The sequence below is a fragment of the Balaenoptera physalus genome, assembly GCF_965194825.1.
Source record: "Balaenoptera physalus genome assembly, chromosome: 12".
Lineage (NCBI taxonomy): Eukaryota > Metazoa > Chordata > Mammalia > Artiodactyla > Balaenopteridae > Balaenoptera > Balaenoptera physalus.
The window spans coordinates 66,834,489-66,853,511 of NC_138897.1; the positions used below are offsets into that span (position 1 = coordinate 66,834,489).

At 40.0% G+C, this 19,023-nt stretch overlaps 1 protein-coding gene across 4 annotated transcripts in view; it reads left to right on the forward strand.

The window, feature by feature from the left end:
* Positions 1–18,122, forward strand: part of VAPA (VAMP associated protein A) — a 37,118-nt gene extending 18,996 nt beyond the window's left edge. For all 4 annotated transcript variants that reach the window (XM_082418528.1, XM_082418529.1, XM_082418530.1 and 1 more), the window contains 4 exons: positions 2,495–2,598; positions 3,113–3,193; positions 14,134–14,307; positions 17,363–18,122. In XM_082418528.1, the coding sequence (XP_082274654.1) occupies positions 2,495–2,598; positions 3,113–3,193; positions 14,134–14,307; positions 17,363–17,521 (518 nt within the window). In that variant the 3' untranslated portion in view covers positions 17,522–18,122. The remainder of the gene's footprint in view (positions 1–2,494; positions 2,599–3,112; positions 3,194–14,133; positions 14,308–17,362) is intronic.
* The last annotated feature ends 901 nt before the right edge of the window (positions 18,123–19,023 follow it).

Sequence of the window (19,023 nt, forward strand, 5' to 3'; positions counted from 1 at the left end):
AAACTTAGATGCGTCTTTCTGCCTTTTATTGTTAATGCCAACAGTGCCCCGCACTTGAAAACTTCAGTTTTGTCACCCCCTTTTGTGTTTACTTGTAGTCCAGGGAGTGTGCTTGGTTCCTTCCATGTATGGATTGCTTACTCCTGCCGTGGAGTCTGCTGGTGCCAGAGTTAATGCCCTCAGACTTCCCTGATGGTATCCTTTCATGATAGCATCTAACATAGCGGAGCGATAGGAAGCAAGTAGGAGGATGTAGTTTACTTATGGGAGAACTTCTCAGGCCCCTCACAGATACCATTTACCCTTATTTTCTAGCAGTAGTTCTCACCTCAGTGAAGGTCTGCCATAATTGCACAGAGAGCAGGAACACACGCGGACCTTTCCAGATTAGAATCTCTGGGGACACAACCTAGGCATGTGTATGTTAAACAAAACAAAACATGCCTGCATAATCCTGATAGGTATTCCTAAGCTATTAAAATAATTCTGTATCAGTTTTCTAGTTTTCAAGCCCACCGCAGATTAAAAACAGCAAATTATACAAAGAGTGAGCGCCTGGGGCAGGCTCACTGAGACGTTCATCAGTGGAACCTGACTGCAGAGGCAGTCAAGGACAGACCTCAGAGTTCTTGGGGCACTTAATCCTCCCTCAGTAACTGTATACCCAAACTCAGAGCTAGGAGGCCCTAGAGAAGATGCTTTTAGTGAGTCTTGTGGTGTGGTGGCCTGGCAGGCCTGCTTTCATGTTTGTCTGACCGAACTGTCAGTTCATGGGGAAGATGGGTGGGCAATAAGAAGAGTGGGCAGTGAGTACGAGTGTTCTGGAAGTTGCTCTCTAAGTCCACAAGCCTTTTTAGCTCAATTGGAAGAAGATAAAATTATTTCTATCCACATGGTTAAAAACAGATTTTGGTGCAAGCAGCTATATCCCTAGGAATCCATGGAACCATTCAGAAGGCCTTTTTCTTTAGGATTCTAGCTTTTTGAAGTTTTACTGTATTAACATTTCTTAAGAACCTGTATACTTCTCAAAGCCCTTTCTCCCACATAAGCCCCTTGTATTGAGCACCTGACTTACTAAAAACTCCTTACACACCAGTTACTGTTTCCATGCACGCCCTTGATCCCTCTCCTCCACTGAGAACTCGGCACTCCAGTTTTCAGTGCAATGCCTTTCCGGGTGAGCAGGCACTCCGGCCACGCTTCCTCCAGCAGCCTTCCCTGATTGGCTCTGTCTACATACTCACTCCTTTTCTCCCTCTCTCCCTTTAGCATGCAGCTTTATGGATTTACTCCGTTAATACGTGCTAAGATTGTCTTCCTCTTGTTACATGGTCTGTAGCCTTAGAAGTATGACTGTCATAAAGTCACAACCATGTTTGAAGTTTTCTTTTTATCCAGTTTCTAGTGAATAGTGTAGGGTGGTTGTTCAGTGAAGGGTGTTCCTGGAGATATATTGTGCTTTATCTGGGTTCTGGGCGTTTATCCTGTGCATTTTCTACAGCTGTATATTTGGCCCTTAAAAATTTTTTTTTAACCATGATGGGAGTTAATGGACTTCTCAGACATACCTTATAAAGAAGATGTTCTTATATAATTGATATTTCTTACATTTGCTTCATTTCATCTTTTTGAAAATGTTGACATCTGTCTATCTTAGAAATAATCTAAATATTAGCAGGGAAGTAATCTCCACAATATTGTATACATATTGTGTACAATTGCTGATTCATTCTTTATAGTCTCTTAGTAGATATATATTACATAATTTAAAACCACATGGAACGTCTAAAAACCCTCTTGTAGGCCACTGAAAATCATAAATACTTCAGAAAAAAATTTGAATATAATTATTAGGAAGCTGGAAAAAGTTTAGAAATTATGAGGCTGTATGGCTTCCTTGTACACTTTGTTGTCCTAGACTCATTTAAACAAATTGATAAACTCTTCTTGAATAGGTGTGTATTTAAAATCTATTTTAGAAAAGTTAGTTATATCAGAACATTAATATATGGTAGTGAGTTTTTAAGTTACTTAGAATTTCTCCTATAAATATTACAGTTGTCTAATTTTAAGAGCTGTTATCACTAAATAACTAATGCGAAGCCTGTTTATATTATAAGTGGTTTTAATAGACAATTTACTAGATTTTGAGTTTATAGGCATTTTAATAGTTAATGTTGGCAAAGTTTTGAAAATTTTCCAAACTTAAGTTTAGAGAGGGCAATCATAGATTGATATTTATTTTTTTTAAATAGACATTTGTTTATTTTGTGGGTTGTTAAAGACTTAGCAAATCAGAAAGGTAGACAATTTAAAAATAATTGGAAACCATAAAGTTGATTCTGGATCCTTACTGTAAATAATCCAGTGTGTGGTTTCTTGCACCCTTCCTGGTTTTCTTTAAATTTGCAAATTAGTGAGTGAGTACTAGGAATGCAAAGAAGCAAACAAATGCAGAAGTCACTGTCATGTGTCCTTTCTTCTTCTTTAGTAATGCTGCAGCCTTTTGACTATGACCCCAATGAGAAGAGTAAACACAAGTTTATGGTACAGACCATCTTTGCTCCACCAAACATTTCAGATATGGAAGCTGTGGTGAGTAGAGAAGTTGAACAGAAGTTGTCCGGGGGAATGTTGTTTAAACTGTGGGTTTTGTTTAGTTCTCCATTGAGAAACCTGATTTTTAAAATTAACAAAATCTGTAAATCTGTTCACTACAGATAATCCTGACTCATTTCAAAAACGAAGGAATTTTGAAATAGTGTCCTTAGAGACAATTTTGAAGTGCTACTATTAAGAGTAAAGTCCTGTAATCTCTAGGGATGTTAGTGTGATTTTAACGGATTGTGATAGTAGCTCTTCATAGGGTTCTATAGGAAGTTCTGTGGCATTGCTGGTACCTGTGGTGGGTGAGAATAACGCAGTGTGTACAGGCAGCTGTAGTCCTGGCTGACCTGGGGAACCCCCTGCGTGCGTGCGCGCACACACACACGCACACACACAAACACACACGGCAGCTACACTAACCCTTCAGTTGTCCCTTGAGGTGAAACCTATTTGTCCCCATCATATCTCCTCTGTCTCATTGTTTGGTTTTGTTTGCTTTTAGTGGAAAGAGGCAAAACCCGATGAATTGATGGATTCTAAATTGAGATGTGTATTTGAAATGCCCAATGAAAATGATAAATTGGTAAGTAGGAAAATATAAGAAAATTGGAAGCTATTAAGCTCTCAGTTACTTTGAGATTGAATTCTGCTTCTGGTTTTGGCCTTTGTGATTGTGTGATATGGCTGTTCCACTTTATCAGACTCAGTGTTTACGTTTTTTAAAAACAATGTGTATATGCTCTTTTCATTTCATAACATTTTGTTCAAGAAGAAAAATACTTTTAGATACAAGCTGGATGATGGAGAAGAACCACCTAATTCTACCAAAACTTTGCTACTTAAACCACTTCAAGTTCTTTATTAGAATGAGACGTGTATACATAAATACAATTAAATTACAGACATAAACCACTTTTTGGCAACTATATACCTGCAGTCTGGGGATAAGATTTAATTTACATGGACAAACAGTTTATTCCAAATTTGGCTATTCCCAGGTATTTTGTTCACTGTTGATTTTGGTCAAAATACATCTGATTTTATTCCTTAGTAAATAATTTTTATGTTGCTTTTTGATTAGCGTGAGGCAAATAAAATTTGAGGGACTGAAGTGTATGTGCATGGAGTTTAAAAAGTAGTCTTATAGAATAGGTTGTGGTCACTTTATTCCTTTTCTGAAATGCAAATTTGAATTTTTTTCTGTGGTTTGTAGGAGGAACTTGAAGGGTAAGTAGGTTTTTGTGTGTGTGATTTAACATATAAAATAATATGGATAAATAGAATTGTTTGGCACAATCAGGTTATAATTTTACATGACTTTTTTCTTTGATCTGGAGGCCATTTGCCCTATTGAAAAGTAAACTTGCAGATTAAATACGTGGGGTCAATTGTTGTGTTACTCTTTTAGGGTAAGCTGAAATGAAGAAGTGCCTGAATGGTAATTAGGTGTTGACCAAATCATTTATTGTGTTTTTAATGCCTTATTAAAGGGATTTTGAAATATTTGCCAAAAACAAAAAAATGTGAATACATATGTTGTTATTGGAAAGTGAGATTTGATGGCATGTTGATGCTTCCCATTTGGAGTTTACTTTCTCTTTTGCTAGGCTGCCAGGATGCTGATAGCTTGCATAGCTCTTATTATTGGAACCAAGAAAAGAGCACATTCGTCTCGGTTGACTTATTTTACTTCTAGTTTTATTGAGCTATAGTTGACGTACAACACTGTATAAGTTTAAGGTGTCAGCATAAACACTAGTGTTACATATATTGTGGAATGATTACTACAGTAAGTTTAGTTAACATCCACCATCTCATATAGCTACCAAAAAAAAAAGTTTTTCCCCCTCTGATGGGAACTCTTAGGGTCTGCTCACTTAACAACTGTCAATATACCGAACAGTGGTGTTAGCTAGAGTCAGCATGTGGTACATTACATCCCCAGTTTTTGTTTATCTTCAATTTTGTACCTTCTGGCACCCTTCATCCAGTCCCTCCTCCCCGTGCCCCACTTCTGGTAACCACAAACCTGATCTCTTTCTACAGGTTTGGGGCTTTGTTGTTGTTGTTTTGTTTTAAGATTCCATGTATAAGTGAGCTCATACAGTATTTGTCTTTCTCTGACTTATTTCACTTAGCATAATGCCCTTAGAGTTTCGTCCGTGTTGTCACAAATGGCAGGATTTCCTTTTTTTAATGGCTGAAATAATATTCCATTGTATCTGTATATTCCAGTCTGTATATATATATATACCACAACTTCTTTATCCATTCATCTCTTGATGGACACTTAGGTTGTTTCCTTGTCTTGGCAGTTGTAGATAATGCTGCTTTATGAACATGGGAATGCAAATATCTCTTCAACATAGTATTTTCATGTCCTTCAGATGTATGCTAAGAAGTAGAATTCATTGGAATAAGGGTTGACTTACTTTCAAAACACGTTTGGATATTTTCTCACTTTTATGAGTTTTATGCCATTTTTACAGTCATTTAATAAACATAGAGCTATCTTTCAGCTGGGCTTCTCTTATGCTCTGGATAGCAGACAATTTGAGATTATAGTCTGAAAAGAGCTGGAACCCAAGTATTTGATATTGCTGATTGGACACCAAACCAGAAGTTGATGGAAATGATATGACTGTGATTGGTGAGCCTAGCCATCTTACTACCTCACAGAGGAGAGTAGCAGGTGTACCTAACACATAGGTATAGCCCATAGTAATCCAACAAAGAGGCTTTGCGTCTGCTAAAGGGCTTGAACAAACACTGCATGGAGATCCCAGAGCCCCCCACACACCCTGGAGCTCGAGCAGAGGCAGTTTGGTCCGGGAACTTTTTCATAGCAGGTTGTTAGTAACCCAAAGTCTGTTCAGTAATTTCAAAGTATGCCAGAGAATATCCGATTCTGAGCCTGGATGCGCTGGCTGCAGAATGTATTTGCACTAATTGAACTACTTGGACTTGCAGTATAGTTATTACTGACCCATTAAATTATAGGGAATACTTGCTAAAGATAATGATTTTTTGAAGCAGTTTATTTTGAAAAACTTTAAATACCTAGAAAAGTGGACAGTACAGTGAACCCGTGGCCAGCTTTATTAACAGTGACCAGTTTATGCTTAATTTTATTTTATGTAAACCCCACCACTTCCCATCTCACATACTGTTTTAAGGCACATCTCAGACATAATTTTATCTGTAACTGTTACAGTATATATCGTTCAAAGATAAGGACTTTAAGAAAAGGAAGAAAAGAGCAATGACAATACTATCATTAGTCTTTGAAAGCTTAATATATCATTAATATCAGACTATTCAGGCAGCATTCACATTTGCCTCACAAGTGTCATTTAAACATTTGTTTTTTTGCAGTTAGTTTGATTTGAAATCAAAATAAAGTCCACATACTGCTATTGGATATGTTTCTGAAGTCTCTTAATCTATAGATTCCCCCTGTTTTTCTCTTGTAAATTATTTATTAAAGAAACCGGGTTTGTCCTGTAGACTTTCCCATGGACTAGATTTTGCTGATTGCATCCTTCAGGTATCTTTTAACTTCTCTGCTGTCTTTGGTATTTCCTGTCATTGGATCTAGAGACTTGATTAAATTGAGGCTCATTGTTGCTGGTGAGGGAGAGGCAGGACTGCTTTGTAGGTGGTTATCTGTTCTCTCAGGGAGGTACCTAATGTCTGTTTTTTTTGTTTTGAAGTTAGCAGCTGTTGGTGTGCAGTGTGTAGATGAGTGGTCCCAGCCAGGGGTGGTTTGCCCCCCAGGGGACATTTGTCAATGTCTGGAGACATTTTTGGTTGTCACAGCTAGCGTGGAGGGGTCTACAGATGTCTAGTGGGTAGAGGCCAGGGATGCTGCTCAACTTCCTGCAATGCACAGGACTGTCCCCACAACAAAGGTTCTCCAGCCCCAAATGTCAGTACAGTCGGAAGTGAGTAAATACAGTTTAAGTCCATTGATTCATTCAAGGTTGCGTAATGGTGACTTTGTCATTACTGCTTCATTGTATTAGTTAGAGAGTAACTGGGGCTCATCTGATACTTGCTGATTCATTCAATGGTGGAGTTCTAAAGCTTTCTCTTAAGTTATAGGCTTTCAAAAAATGAGTTGGTCACAGTGTCCCTCTGATGATGTACAGTCAGCTTTCCGTCCTCCTTCCTTGCCTCCCCCTCCCTCTTTGCCGTGTTGTTATGGACTCACGGACTTAAACTTAACTACTGTTTCAGGCCCTTGCAGTTATCGTATTGGTGCTCAGATTGGCTAGTAGCCGGTCCTTTCACCTTAGTAGTCTTTGGTAATTTCCTTCATGTCTAATATGGCAAGGTACTTCCAGGCTCAGACCTGGGATTAGACATTTCTTCAAGCCCTGGGTCCTTTCAGTGGGAGATGGTATTTCGAGACCACAAGCTGGGCACTGGGAGTAAGACAGTGATTTTTAGTTTTGTGAGAATTCCTATCAAACCATTCTTTTGGCCAAGATTCTAGTGGAGGCCTGATTGTCAGTTGAAGGCACTTTTAATGGTAAAATTTTAATGGTGAAATTAGTCAGCATCACATAAATCACATAAGATGATGCTCATCCTTTTATTTCTTGAGGTGTTGTGATTGTGTTTAATGGTTGGGTTATGTTCTTGAAGCTCTTGGATAATTCAAATTGTGTAAAATCCAACACTAACTGAGAAGAATGGGCAGGTACTCTTGTGCACCAGCTGCAGTGCTGTTGGAATATAGCAACTCATATAGCAACTCATAGCTTTGCTGTTATGCTTCTTGATGGACATTTTTAAGTGTTTGGAATTCACATTTCAAGTTTGGCACATAAAATGAGACTTTTAATATTTCAGTATATCAGTATTTCAGATTTATATAATTCAAATGTGCAAAAATATTTGTATCTATACTAGAGGTGGCCTTAATTGATTAATGTGCATGTTAAAAAGAAGGGCTGAAATACAGCTGTGTTTTTATGAGGCGGTGTTTGCCAGAATGTGTTGGTTTGGAAGGGCTCTGTGGTCAGATGAGTTTGGAAAAACGCTATAAATAAGCACACTGCATATTTGCACATTAAAGGCTCTGAATAAAGAAAATCTGATTAACCTAGTATTTCTTTTTTGTTTCATATAATGCAATTAACTTCCCACGGAATGCCAGGTGTTCTGTAAAATACACTTTTGGAAACGCTGTTCCTGCTTAAACTCATTCTTGTGGTGCTGCTAACGTGCAGGTTCTACGAGAAATCCCCATTACTGAGGGATCACTGAAGTGGGCGCAGCCTGGTACAGACCTGGTGCTGTCCGAATTGTTGATTAGTGACTTCCTGTCAAGTCATCAGCTTACTGTTGCATCGCATCCTTTACAGAAAATGTGAAACTTCAGAGTAACCAAATCTGGAGTGTTTGTAATAGTATAAAATATATAAAGTTTTGGTGTATTTGTTATAATGATTAAAGATGAAACCTTTTATACATACACATGCACACACACATAAAACACCTCTTTTCTAATACTTTATTCATGTGGTAATAAAACCCTGTTGGTAAGGCCCTAATGGTATCTTGCCATTTCCGGTTTAGTATTGTCTACAGATGAAGTTGATGAAACTGCTTAAAGACCATAGTATCTCTGACATACTGGTTTCTTTCTAGTATCCATAGATACAGTTACAAAATTACTTAATATCCTTTTTCTGTATGTCTGTCTTCAGTTTACTATGAACTTTGTTAGGAAATTAGGGCATCATTGAGTAGTGTTTTACTTAGATAAAGTTTGTCAGTTTACTACAGATAAATTGGTAAGATGCCATATGAAGCTGAATCCTGACTACACAAACTGATTAAAGATGAAACGCCCTTATTCAAGGAAAACACATTTCTAAATGTGGAAGATTCACAGAAATATGAGAACTGTTGGTAACCTGTATTTTTAGAAGTAGAGTACAAAATATATTTTTTAGTTTATATAGTCATGATTGCTGTTAGTAAATTCCTATAGTGACATGGTTTGACCCCTTATTTTACTTTGTTTGTCAATATGTCTTAAAAAGTTCGTTAATTTAAGCAAACTTCAGTTTAGTTTTTAACTAAGTTGCTGGTGACAACTTTAATACACAGCTCTCTCCAGATGGCACATGTACTTTGTGTTCAGCTTTAGTGTTCAGAGCAGTGGAGAAGCCCATGTTCAGTTACACATTTACTCCAAAGAGTTGCTTATCAGAATTTATGATCTTCAGTAATCAACTTAGAAAAATTTGGTTAGCATCCAAAGCAGTTAGCACAATAGCTATCATGGTTATTGATACTTTCTTCTCAGAGTTGGTGTAGGTAGCAGGTAGCAAAACGTGCTGTTGATTCAGTGTTTCTTATGTTAGGTACCCCATCCCACTCTCACCCCTGCCCGCAGCTCCTCACCCACCTCCCCGAGCCCCCAAAAGAAGTAGACAGGCAGTTAAGTACATTATGTAAGTATACCTTACCTGTTTGAGGATCTGGATCTTTTTAGGTATGCTGTTATTTCTTGGGCATTTACTGTTTCTAAAGACAGTTGGAAACGGCTGTGTTATTATTTTGTTGATTTCTTTAGGTTTTTTAGGACCTTGATACTGAATATACAACTCAGAAAATGATTGAAGTTTTTAGTCATCTTGTAGGATAAGAAAGGTGCCAGCTTTAGAAGTATGGTGGTTGAGTCCATGTTTTTATTTTTATGGTTTAAAGAGATCATTTTTGTGATAAAACAGTCCTAATTTATTTGGAACCATCATTAGAATATGGGCTTCTTTTTGGAAAATAGCTCTCTGATTTGGAGCATACATAGAATGACCAAGAACCCTTTTATTTTAGAATAAAAGGAGGTACTATTAATAGTTATTCCTGGACAACAGGCATTAACTAATACTGCCCTTAGGCACTAAGGTGTGTGGTCCCCCTAGTCCTCAGGGACAGCAGGTCTTTGACTGGATGCATTTCAGTAAGTTAATGGCCCACAGTCTTCAACTGAGTTATGTTCAGGGCTACTACTGAGAGAGCCGCTCAGCACATTCCCTGGGTTGTTGATAGCTGGACGCAGATGATACTGGAGTGTTGACTACTTTATATTTTACAAACTGGAGTTCTGTGAATTATTAGCTCTTTTTAGTTATTATAAACTCTGTATTTTGAACTCTAATGTCTAGTTAGTGGTTGTGTTTTTTTTAGGATTGAGTGTGGTTTTAATTAACTTGTTAGTTATGATGTTTTCTAACCTCTTCAATTCTTTATGTTGAAATAAAAAAAAATTTTTGGTTTATTTTAGGCCACCAACTCTACTTGACATTTTCCAAATTTTAAAAAATTATTACATTTCATTTATGCCCTCCATTTAACATCTGTTAATGACATATTTTCTAGGGGAAAATACTTGTCATAATGAAGCCTGAAGGACTGTTAAGAATAGGGAAGTCTGCCAGTGTCACTGGTTATGGTGATGTGGTCACCCAGCACGTATGAGGTGTTTATTGTGAGTGTGTTGTGAAGGAATTAGAATTGAAAATGTCAACTATGTTTAAAATTACAGTAGAACCACAATCACTTAAAAACCAGGCATACAAACTGTTCTGTTCTAAAATAACAAATTCCACACTTAATAACATCTCAGTAGTGAGCAGGACAAATGTAAGTGGGAACATTATTATGAAATTGGTGTAATTTTCCCTGTCACTGAGATTTAGGGAGCATCCTCTAAAAAAAATGTGAACAGACCAGCAGGTGTAGCAGTAAAGGTGGGAGCTGGTGAATATCACTCTCCAGGCAAGTACTTGTGTTTATATATAAAAAAAAAAGATAAATGAGATTACTGCTTTATGTTTTCTTATCCAGTACAAATAACAGTAACCCTTCTTTAACTGTCATTGTTAGTTATTTACAGTGCCCCGGGGTAGGAGAATTTGTGGCAAAAGCCCTAAAGATCTTAGGTCATATTTGAATTTATTCATGTCTCCGTGTGTGTGTGTGTGTGTGTGTGTGGGCGCGCGCGCGCATGTGTGTACACTTAACATTCACTCAAGTACAATGCCAGCACATCAGTAGATGACAGTGACCTCCTGGTGGTGTCCTGGGTGCTGTATGATTCCCTTTCTCATTTCCTGCTTGTTGGGAACTCCGGGAACCCCACAGTTTGAACAGGCTGCTGATACTTTGATTTGGCTTTGCAGAGAATGTGTATACTAAGGCTTAAACAAAACCTGATCCTTTATCTAAATGTCTGATGCTTTTAAAATTTTGTGATTTTCGTTATTTACTTCTGGGAATCATGATCCTAGAGAAAAAGAGTAAGTGGGTTGTTCAGAGTGAAAATATATCTTCGGTAACTTTATTATTCAAATACTACCTCTTCCCAGTTAAGGCCTTACTCAGGCCTCCTGACAGTTTCCTGCTGTGGCTCTAGGCCTTGCCTTTTACCTCCCTGTAATACACTTGATCCCTTACTCTTAACAGGAGTCACGAGAATGTAGCCTCGTGTTTACATTCTTTGTCTCCTTTGTCCATCCCAAGGCTTCAATTCAAAAACCGAATTTGCCTTGTATTTATATTTCCTTTTCTGAACAGTTCCAAAGTCCTCACTTTTTCTAATTACCCCCAAAAGGAATAATTTAGAATATTGGAACTGAAATTCTAAAGGTTGTTTAAAAAAAAGTGCAGAAGTAAATTCAACTCATAGATGGGGGGAGATCACTGCAGGTAGGCTAAATAATATAAAAGAGTAGAAAATGTATGAGATACCGTGTTTTCTCTTGTCTCAATACCATGGCCTGACCGTCGAGTCTGTTCTGAGTTGCAGTGTTAGGTATAATGTGCGTGCAGTGTCACTCCTCAGCTGCCTCAGAGTCAGAGCGTGTCAGGTCCCTCCAGATTGCTTGTTCCATGGTTCTCAGAACAGCCAGTCTCCTCTTTCGGGACCAGTCTGAAGCAGCTCTCAAGGAACATGCTGTTTTCCTGGAGCCAGACCTCACCGTGGCGCTCCTGAAGGGAAGCCTGTAGCTGTCTCAGCAGCCTTAGTGTTCCCACCAGGCTCCCCAGCTTGTCTCCACGCCCGTGACTCTCCCCCCACCCCACCCCCTTTAACCACCACCCAGTTAACTTATACAGGCTTCTACTTAATTAATTAATCAATCAATTAGATTTTTTTGCCTCTGCTCTGTATGTTGCCTGGTTTGTAGGGGCCTAAATGGTTGTGAGCACATGGGGTAAGTGGGTTTACTCAGTGTGACTGTTTTGTTACTTGTTTGGCTTACTTTGGACAGTGTTTAGGCTTCACTGTTATCGTTTGCACTCTCGTCTTAACATTTATGCTCCACAGATGGGTTATGACATTTCTTCTCCTTTTTCTTGTAAAAGCAATATATCAACATTAAGAAAAATTTTCAATAAAAAGAGAAATCTAATTCTGCCACCATGAGAAGATATTGATTGACATGTTAATTAAAATCCCAGAGTGGGAAGCTACCCATCAAATGTCTAACAAGAGTGAAATGTTGAAGTAATTTTGGTAAGGCACAGAATAGAATATTTAATGACATCGTGTCATTTAAAATGATAATTAAAAGATGTACATATAAATGAATAAAGATTAAAAAGTTACATGTATGCTGATTTTATAAAATATGCATATGAAAGAGAATATTGGAAGATAATATATAAATAATAGTTATTTTAGGTTGATGAGAGAATGGGAGGTAATTCTCAATTTTCTGGAATTTCAAGAATTTGTTTAAAAATAAAAAGCCAATTGTGAAGAGTTTGATGATTCCTCATTCTAATTTTTTTTGTCTTCACTTTTTGGCCTTTTGTATCTCCTCGTAATTTCTTAGTCAACTTTCTGGTACGAGTGTGATATTTTCCCCCAAACCTAAAGATTGCTGAGTTGCCATGTTGTTGACTGTTCGTCTTCACAGAGGAAGGCCATGTGCCATTCTGGTTCCCAGAAGCTGGACTAGTTCTAGGTTGGAAAGTGCACACTTGAGAAGTCATTTTGAAATGAATTCTAATTACTGTTAAGGAAAAGAATAGGAAAAGAAATTGGTGGAGAGCAAAAACATCTGAAACAGGGTTTGTAACAGTACAGTGGGATTGGTTGGGACAGGCAAGACAGAGTGGAGAACAAGAGGCTCGCACAGGAAGCACAGAGCCAGATGGTGAAGCAGGCTTCCTAAAACCCGTCACGGCGGGGACGCTTCTGAAGAGGAGTGGGAAAATCTGAATGATGACTGGAACCTCAGTACATACAGTGCTGCTAACTTTTACATGGATTTAGACAATGGCGATCAAATCATAGCCCCTTCATACGAAATACTAGTTTTGTCCCTGTTTATACTGAAAGTAAATTCAGGAGCTGGGATGCTGTGGTAGGTGTGTGACCTATAATTAAATCTTCCTGATGAGTGCTGTGGAAAATGCCATAAAGTTGATTTTGGAAATGTTCTTGTTAGAAGTTTATATCTGAATAAAGCGGTTTATACCTTTCTTTTTGAAAAGTTAAATTTTTAGCAAGTAAAATTTTAATTAAAGACAAGAATTGTGCTAGTCCTATTAGGGAGCTTGTGAAGGCAGAGATGAGATTCCGGTGGATGGGTGTTGAGTTGAGGCTCAGGGACGCTTAGGCCCTGCCCTGTGCCTTTCTCTCCATGCCTTTGCCACTAGTTCCAATGGGTGAGTGCTGGCAGGAGTTAAGATTTGGGGGCTCATAATTTTAAAGGTGCCTGAGTACCACTGTGGTTCCATATTGAGTTTCATGAGTTAAAGCAGGTAGTGTTACTAATGATTTGAAGCGATCGTTTATGTTTGAGTTTAAAGTCATGAAGTGGACTCCCTCCCCTCTTTTTTTCCCCATGATACATGTTTGTGTTCATTATCTCCCCTTCGGTGCTCATATCCTTCAGTTATTTTTTCCCATGAATAGAAGTTAGGTTTTCTTTCAAATGTTTTTTTTAGGTAGTCTCCTGATTTCATTGCGTGTTTGCAATAACATCCCCCCTTCCCTCCAGAACCTCATTTGAATTGCAGAATCAGAGCACTGAAAATGAACTTCATGTTTGGATTTTGGTTGGTGTCACTCAGCATACTTATTGAGTAACTGCTGTTGGCCATAGTGCTGGGTTTAGGGGTAAATGCAAAGAGGAATGACTCTTGCTCTACCCAGGCTTTGAAGCGTTGTAGGAAAGAACACCAAAAGTACAGTGTTGTGCTGTGTGCTCAGTGCTCTGGTGGAGGTAAGTGCACGGGGTGGCGGGCGCAGAGGAGGGGTGGTTCGCGTGCTTTGACCTCGCTGACTGCTGCTGTCGTCCTGTGCAGTTGTTCACAGATGACCAGACACTGGGTATTTAAAAAACTTTTTAATAATGAAATTGAAAACTGTCAAAACTTTGCATGTAAATAATTTCTTGGAGATGGATGTGTGGAGTTTAAGTTGTTGTTTAAAAACCTGTAAGGAGAGTTAGTCAGTTGAAAAACGCCCTGCCTGCTGTCTTTGTGCTGCAGAACGACATGGAACCCAGCAAAGCCGTTCCCCTGAACGCTGCGAAGCAGGACGGGCCCGTGCCAAAGCCACACAGCGTTTCCCTCAATGATACTGAGACGAGGAAGCTCATGGAAGAGTGCAAGAGGCTCCAGGGAGAGATGATGAAGCTATCGGAAGAGAACCGACACCTGAGAGTAAGTGCTCGCTCCTGGGAAAGGAACGTGATTGCAGTGAAGGCAGCGGGGAGGTGAACGTTGTTGGGCCATTTTGTCTGTCAGCTTTTACATTTACCCTTTTTCAGTTCTTTTTCCTTTTCCCAATTTGCTTCTGTCCTGGCCTTGGCTTCCCGCCAGCCTCTTCTTACACTTTGGCTGTGGCTTCTCCTGTCCCGTGCTCCCTTGCCAGCAGCTGGCCTGGGTGTTGGGGTCTGGCTGTGGCCTTGCTGGCTTCCTCTCTCCCTTGTGCAGCCTTTGCATTCTGGGCCCTGGTCCTGTCACCTGATGCAGCAGTGCTGTCCCCAGACTGGCACCCGTCGTCCAGGGCGCTTGAGATGTGCTTAGTTGGAATTAAGATGTGCTGTGAGTGACATAGTGCCAAAAATAACCAAAAAAACCTCTTTTTTTTTCGTATTGTTACATGTTGAAATAATATTTTGGTTATATTGGATTGAATAAAATATATCATTAAAATGTTGCCAATTTTTTGTACCTTTTTAAATGTGCTGTTAGAAAATTTAAAACTCCATGTAGGGCAGCCATTGGAAGCGCCTCTTCGGGTCGTGTCGGTCAGCACTGGGCTGGGGGTCCTGGAGGAGCCTCCGCTGCTGTAGCAGGAGCGCTTCCCTCCGCAGGCGGCCCAGCGCCCTCTCCCTGCCCACGTGGCGTGCACACACGTCTCATGGTGCTCCGTTCTCATCACCTTGTCAGTATGACCTTTTTTGGGACTCTCTTCCCCTGAAAAGAAAAGAGAAACAGTCTTGGAATGCTGCCTCCTCTGTTCCAGGCTGCCGCTTACCTCTTCCGGCTCCCGTTTGTCCGTCTCCCTCCAGCGGGCTGGGGTGTCTTGGGGGCAGGGGCTGTGTTCACCGCCTCTGCGTTCACAGCACACGTGCACAGTGTTCATTCACATTTGAGTGAGTGAGCAATGGGCTGTGGGATAGTGTGGAGTTTACTAATAGTTCAAGACCTGAAGACCTTTAAGTTGCTTTTTGAGGCTTTGTTTGAAGCTTTTCATGTCAAAGTAGATAGTATTAATACTAAAATGTACTTAAAGTAAATAAGCTAAATTGTGGGACGTAATCTACATCTGATTATTTCATAGCCTGTGGAAACTACACTCTGAATCAAAGGCACTATGTCTTGGCTTGATGTGTGCTGAGACGGCTTTTCTGGCTATTCCCATTCCACAGCCCCGCCGCAGAGGCCCCTGCCCCCAGCCTGTCTGGAGAGTGGAGAGGTGGTCTCATGTTACACCCACACCCATGCCCTATGGAGTTCTGAGGGTGCTGTTTTTTGTTACTTTTCCTTTATGTGCCATGACTTCCTCAGTCCTGTATGTAATGGAAGATGTGCTCCTCAGTGTACTGAGAGCCACGGCCCGTCGCCTGGCTGGGAGGGAGAGGTGCCTGGGTGCCTGGGTCGGGCCGGGCTGGGGAGATAGGTGATAAGATTGATTCCCGGTCCCGACTCTTTATGGACTAACGTTCTGTAGATGTTATTTGAAAAAGCATTCTGCTGTTTAAAAGAGAAAACAAAAGAACCTTGAAGACCACTGGTTTACAGAGTCAACTTCTGGACCTTTAACAGTTCTCACTAAGGCCCATCATCGCTGGTTGCCAGGTTGACTTCCTTGAGGGGTCTCATCACTGCCGTTTATGTTCCGCAGCCCTGGCCTTCTTCATCCAGCCTGTGCATCGGAATCTGCCGTGAGCTCTTAAACATACATGTTCAGGCCCTCCCGAGACCCCGTGAGGCAGAATCACCTGGAGTAGCTTTTAAAGTTCTTGCCGGGACTGAGCATCATTGTTCTGTCCACACGGGACTAATCAGAACAAGACCCAAACCCGCAAACCCTCAGAAAGTCCAGTCATGCAAATAAAACAGCATGACATCAGGTGCACTCTTCCACTGGGTGTTATTAGTGAACACACTAGAGAAATGAATCAGTGTGAGAAAGTAAAAAGGAGCTTGTGCTGAGGAGGTGAAAGCCTGCCCCGTATTCATCTGGTTGGGATGATGGACCAGGTAAAGCCAGCTGCCTCGGTAAACCGGCGTCAGTATTTTCCCCAAGGTCATTCTGCAGCTGGTAAAGTGTCATAACAACCTCCTGCTTAGAGTGACTGCTGTCCTGTTACTGAGAAACCTGGTCCCCTAAAGTCATAGACTGTCAGAAACTTCACTGGGTGAGGCTGTGTCAGTCAGCACGGAGCAGCCACCTGGTCTGGAGGATGGGAGTCACTGTGATGGCAGAGAAGCGGCCTCCCTTTCTGGTCCAGGTGCAGAGCTTCAGGTGCGGGGCTCTGCCTACAGCATCCCACCCCTGTTGTATTTGTAGTTTCCAAAGAAACGATTCTGTCTCTCCTCTACAGTCCAGACCCTGGTGCTGACCCTTTTACACAAAGACCTCCTGCTTTGCTTTGAGCACATTGAAACGCTGCGTTTAAATTCCATCCTGCACTCCCCCTCCCCAGTCCTGTAGAGTCCTGTCTCTTCCCTGCGCTCTGCTGTGTGGGGCCCTGCTTGCGGCGGGTCAGACTAATGACCTAACTTTGTTTCTGGTGGTCTTTGGCTGATGAAGCCCAGCGTGAAGATGCTGTCGGCCACCTTGGGGAAAGTGCACACGTAGGATTCTTCTTTAATTGTATTAATTTTAGTGGGATTTTTTCCTTCTATGTAAATATAACCGTACCTGATATTTCAGTTTTTTAGAAGTATATTTCTTGGCTCTAGTTTTTAAAATCAGCATTATTGAGGTGTAATTTACATTCCATGAAGACACCCGTTGCGAGTGTACATTTCAGTGATTTTTTTTTTTTTAGTAAATTTATGGAATGTGCAGCCATCACTGGAATCAGGTTTTAGACTGTTTGTATCACCCTAGAAAGTTTCCTTAGGCTGGGTAGCAGCTCGCCCCTGCTCTCGCCCCCAGTCGCATGCATACTGACCTGCTTTCTGTCTGTATGTTTGTAGCTCACTAGTTTTATGAATATTTGTTTTTAAAACCTCTTTTTGTGCATATATTTTTTTCTAGGATGAAGGCTTAAGGCTCAGAAAGGTAGCACATTCGGATAAACCTGGATCCACCTCAGCTGCATCCTTCAGAGATAATGTCACCAGTCCTCTTCCTTCACTTCTTGTTGTAATTGCAGCCATTTTCATTGGATTCTTTCTAGGGAAATTCATCTTGTAGAGTGAAGCATGCAGAGTGCTATTTCTTTTTTTTTCTCTTGACCAGAAAAAGATTTGTTTACCTACCATCTCACTGGTAGTGTGGCCCACGGTGACCATTCTTTGTGTGTACAGCGTCATATAGGCCTCGCCTGTAACAGTCTCACGGTTAGAAACACAGTAAGAGCAGAGTGTTGGGCTCCTGGACAGCGTGAACGTCACCAGACCATCCCTAGCAGGTGTCATTGCACATTCAGTCCTTTATGAAATTCATAAGTAAAGAATTGTTCTTTCTTTGTGGTTTTAATAAGAGTTCAAGAATTGTTCAGAGTCTTGTAAATGTTATTTTAATAATCCCTTTAAATTTTATCTGTTGCTGTTACCTCTTGAAATATGATTTATTTAGATTGCTAATCCCACTCATTCAGGAAATGCCAAGAGGTATTCTGTGGGGAAATGGTGCCTCTTACAGTGTAAATTTTCTCCTTTACCTTTGCTAATATCATGGCAGAATTTTTCTTATCCCTTGTGAGGCAGTTGTTGACTGAGTTTTTCATCCTTCCAACCCTGTCCCATGGTATTTAACACAAAAATAATAAAACTGTTAACAGATTCTTGCTCGATAGCTTGTGTTTGTCGTGTCATTAGACGGGATGCCAGGGAGTGTGCTGTGTGGTGATCTGGGTTATAAAATGCATAATTTATCTCATGGAAACCCTTGCGGATATTGAGTATTTGTGGTTCAAAGTCCTCATTCTTTTAAGGAAAGGAATTGATAAAATTTCAGGCCATTTTTGGAATTTTGGAAGATCATAATCCATTTGTCCTCAAGATAATATAAAACAAGCAAATGGCATGAGTATAAAAGTGCTGTAATTTCAGTCAGTTTACATGTCTGCCCTGTGGCTCTATTGTGTTTAATTTATCCTATTCTAAATAGGTTCTTTTAGTGTCTTCTCAAGAAAGACTGATTCTCCTTGATTCTAGTCACCGCTTTTTGACCAGCCTAAGAATTCCTTTTATTTTATAACATTTCGTAATAATAGTTAAAAGTAGGTTTTTCCCTGTCCAGTTTGACACGCACAGTAATTTCCATTATGGAAATTTGGTATTACTGAGTAAATCTTGGGAATTCCTTTGTGAAGAATGACCTTATCCTTTGCAGATCTCTACGTCAACCACATGAAATGCGTTTGCACTATAAATGCATGACAGGGTCTGGTGTACTTTCCTGTACTTAGTCTTATGTCTCATTTAGTTAATCTGTGTTGGCATAGAAAATTTTGGAACCAGAAAAAATAGATTCACTTTTTCTACTAAGTACAGTCTAATACAAGCGAATTTTGATTTTTGAAAATAGGTGTTGGTTTTGTGAAAGATGCACTTATATTTGAAAGGGAAATTGGACTCTGGGACTTGACATGGTGCAGTGAAGTATGTTGGCCCCAGGGCTGTGTGTACCTTTTATAATGGAGTGAAATGCTCTGAAGTATTTTGGTTGCATTTTCATTTCAAGTATGTTTT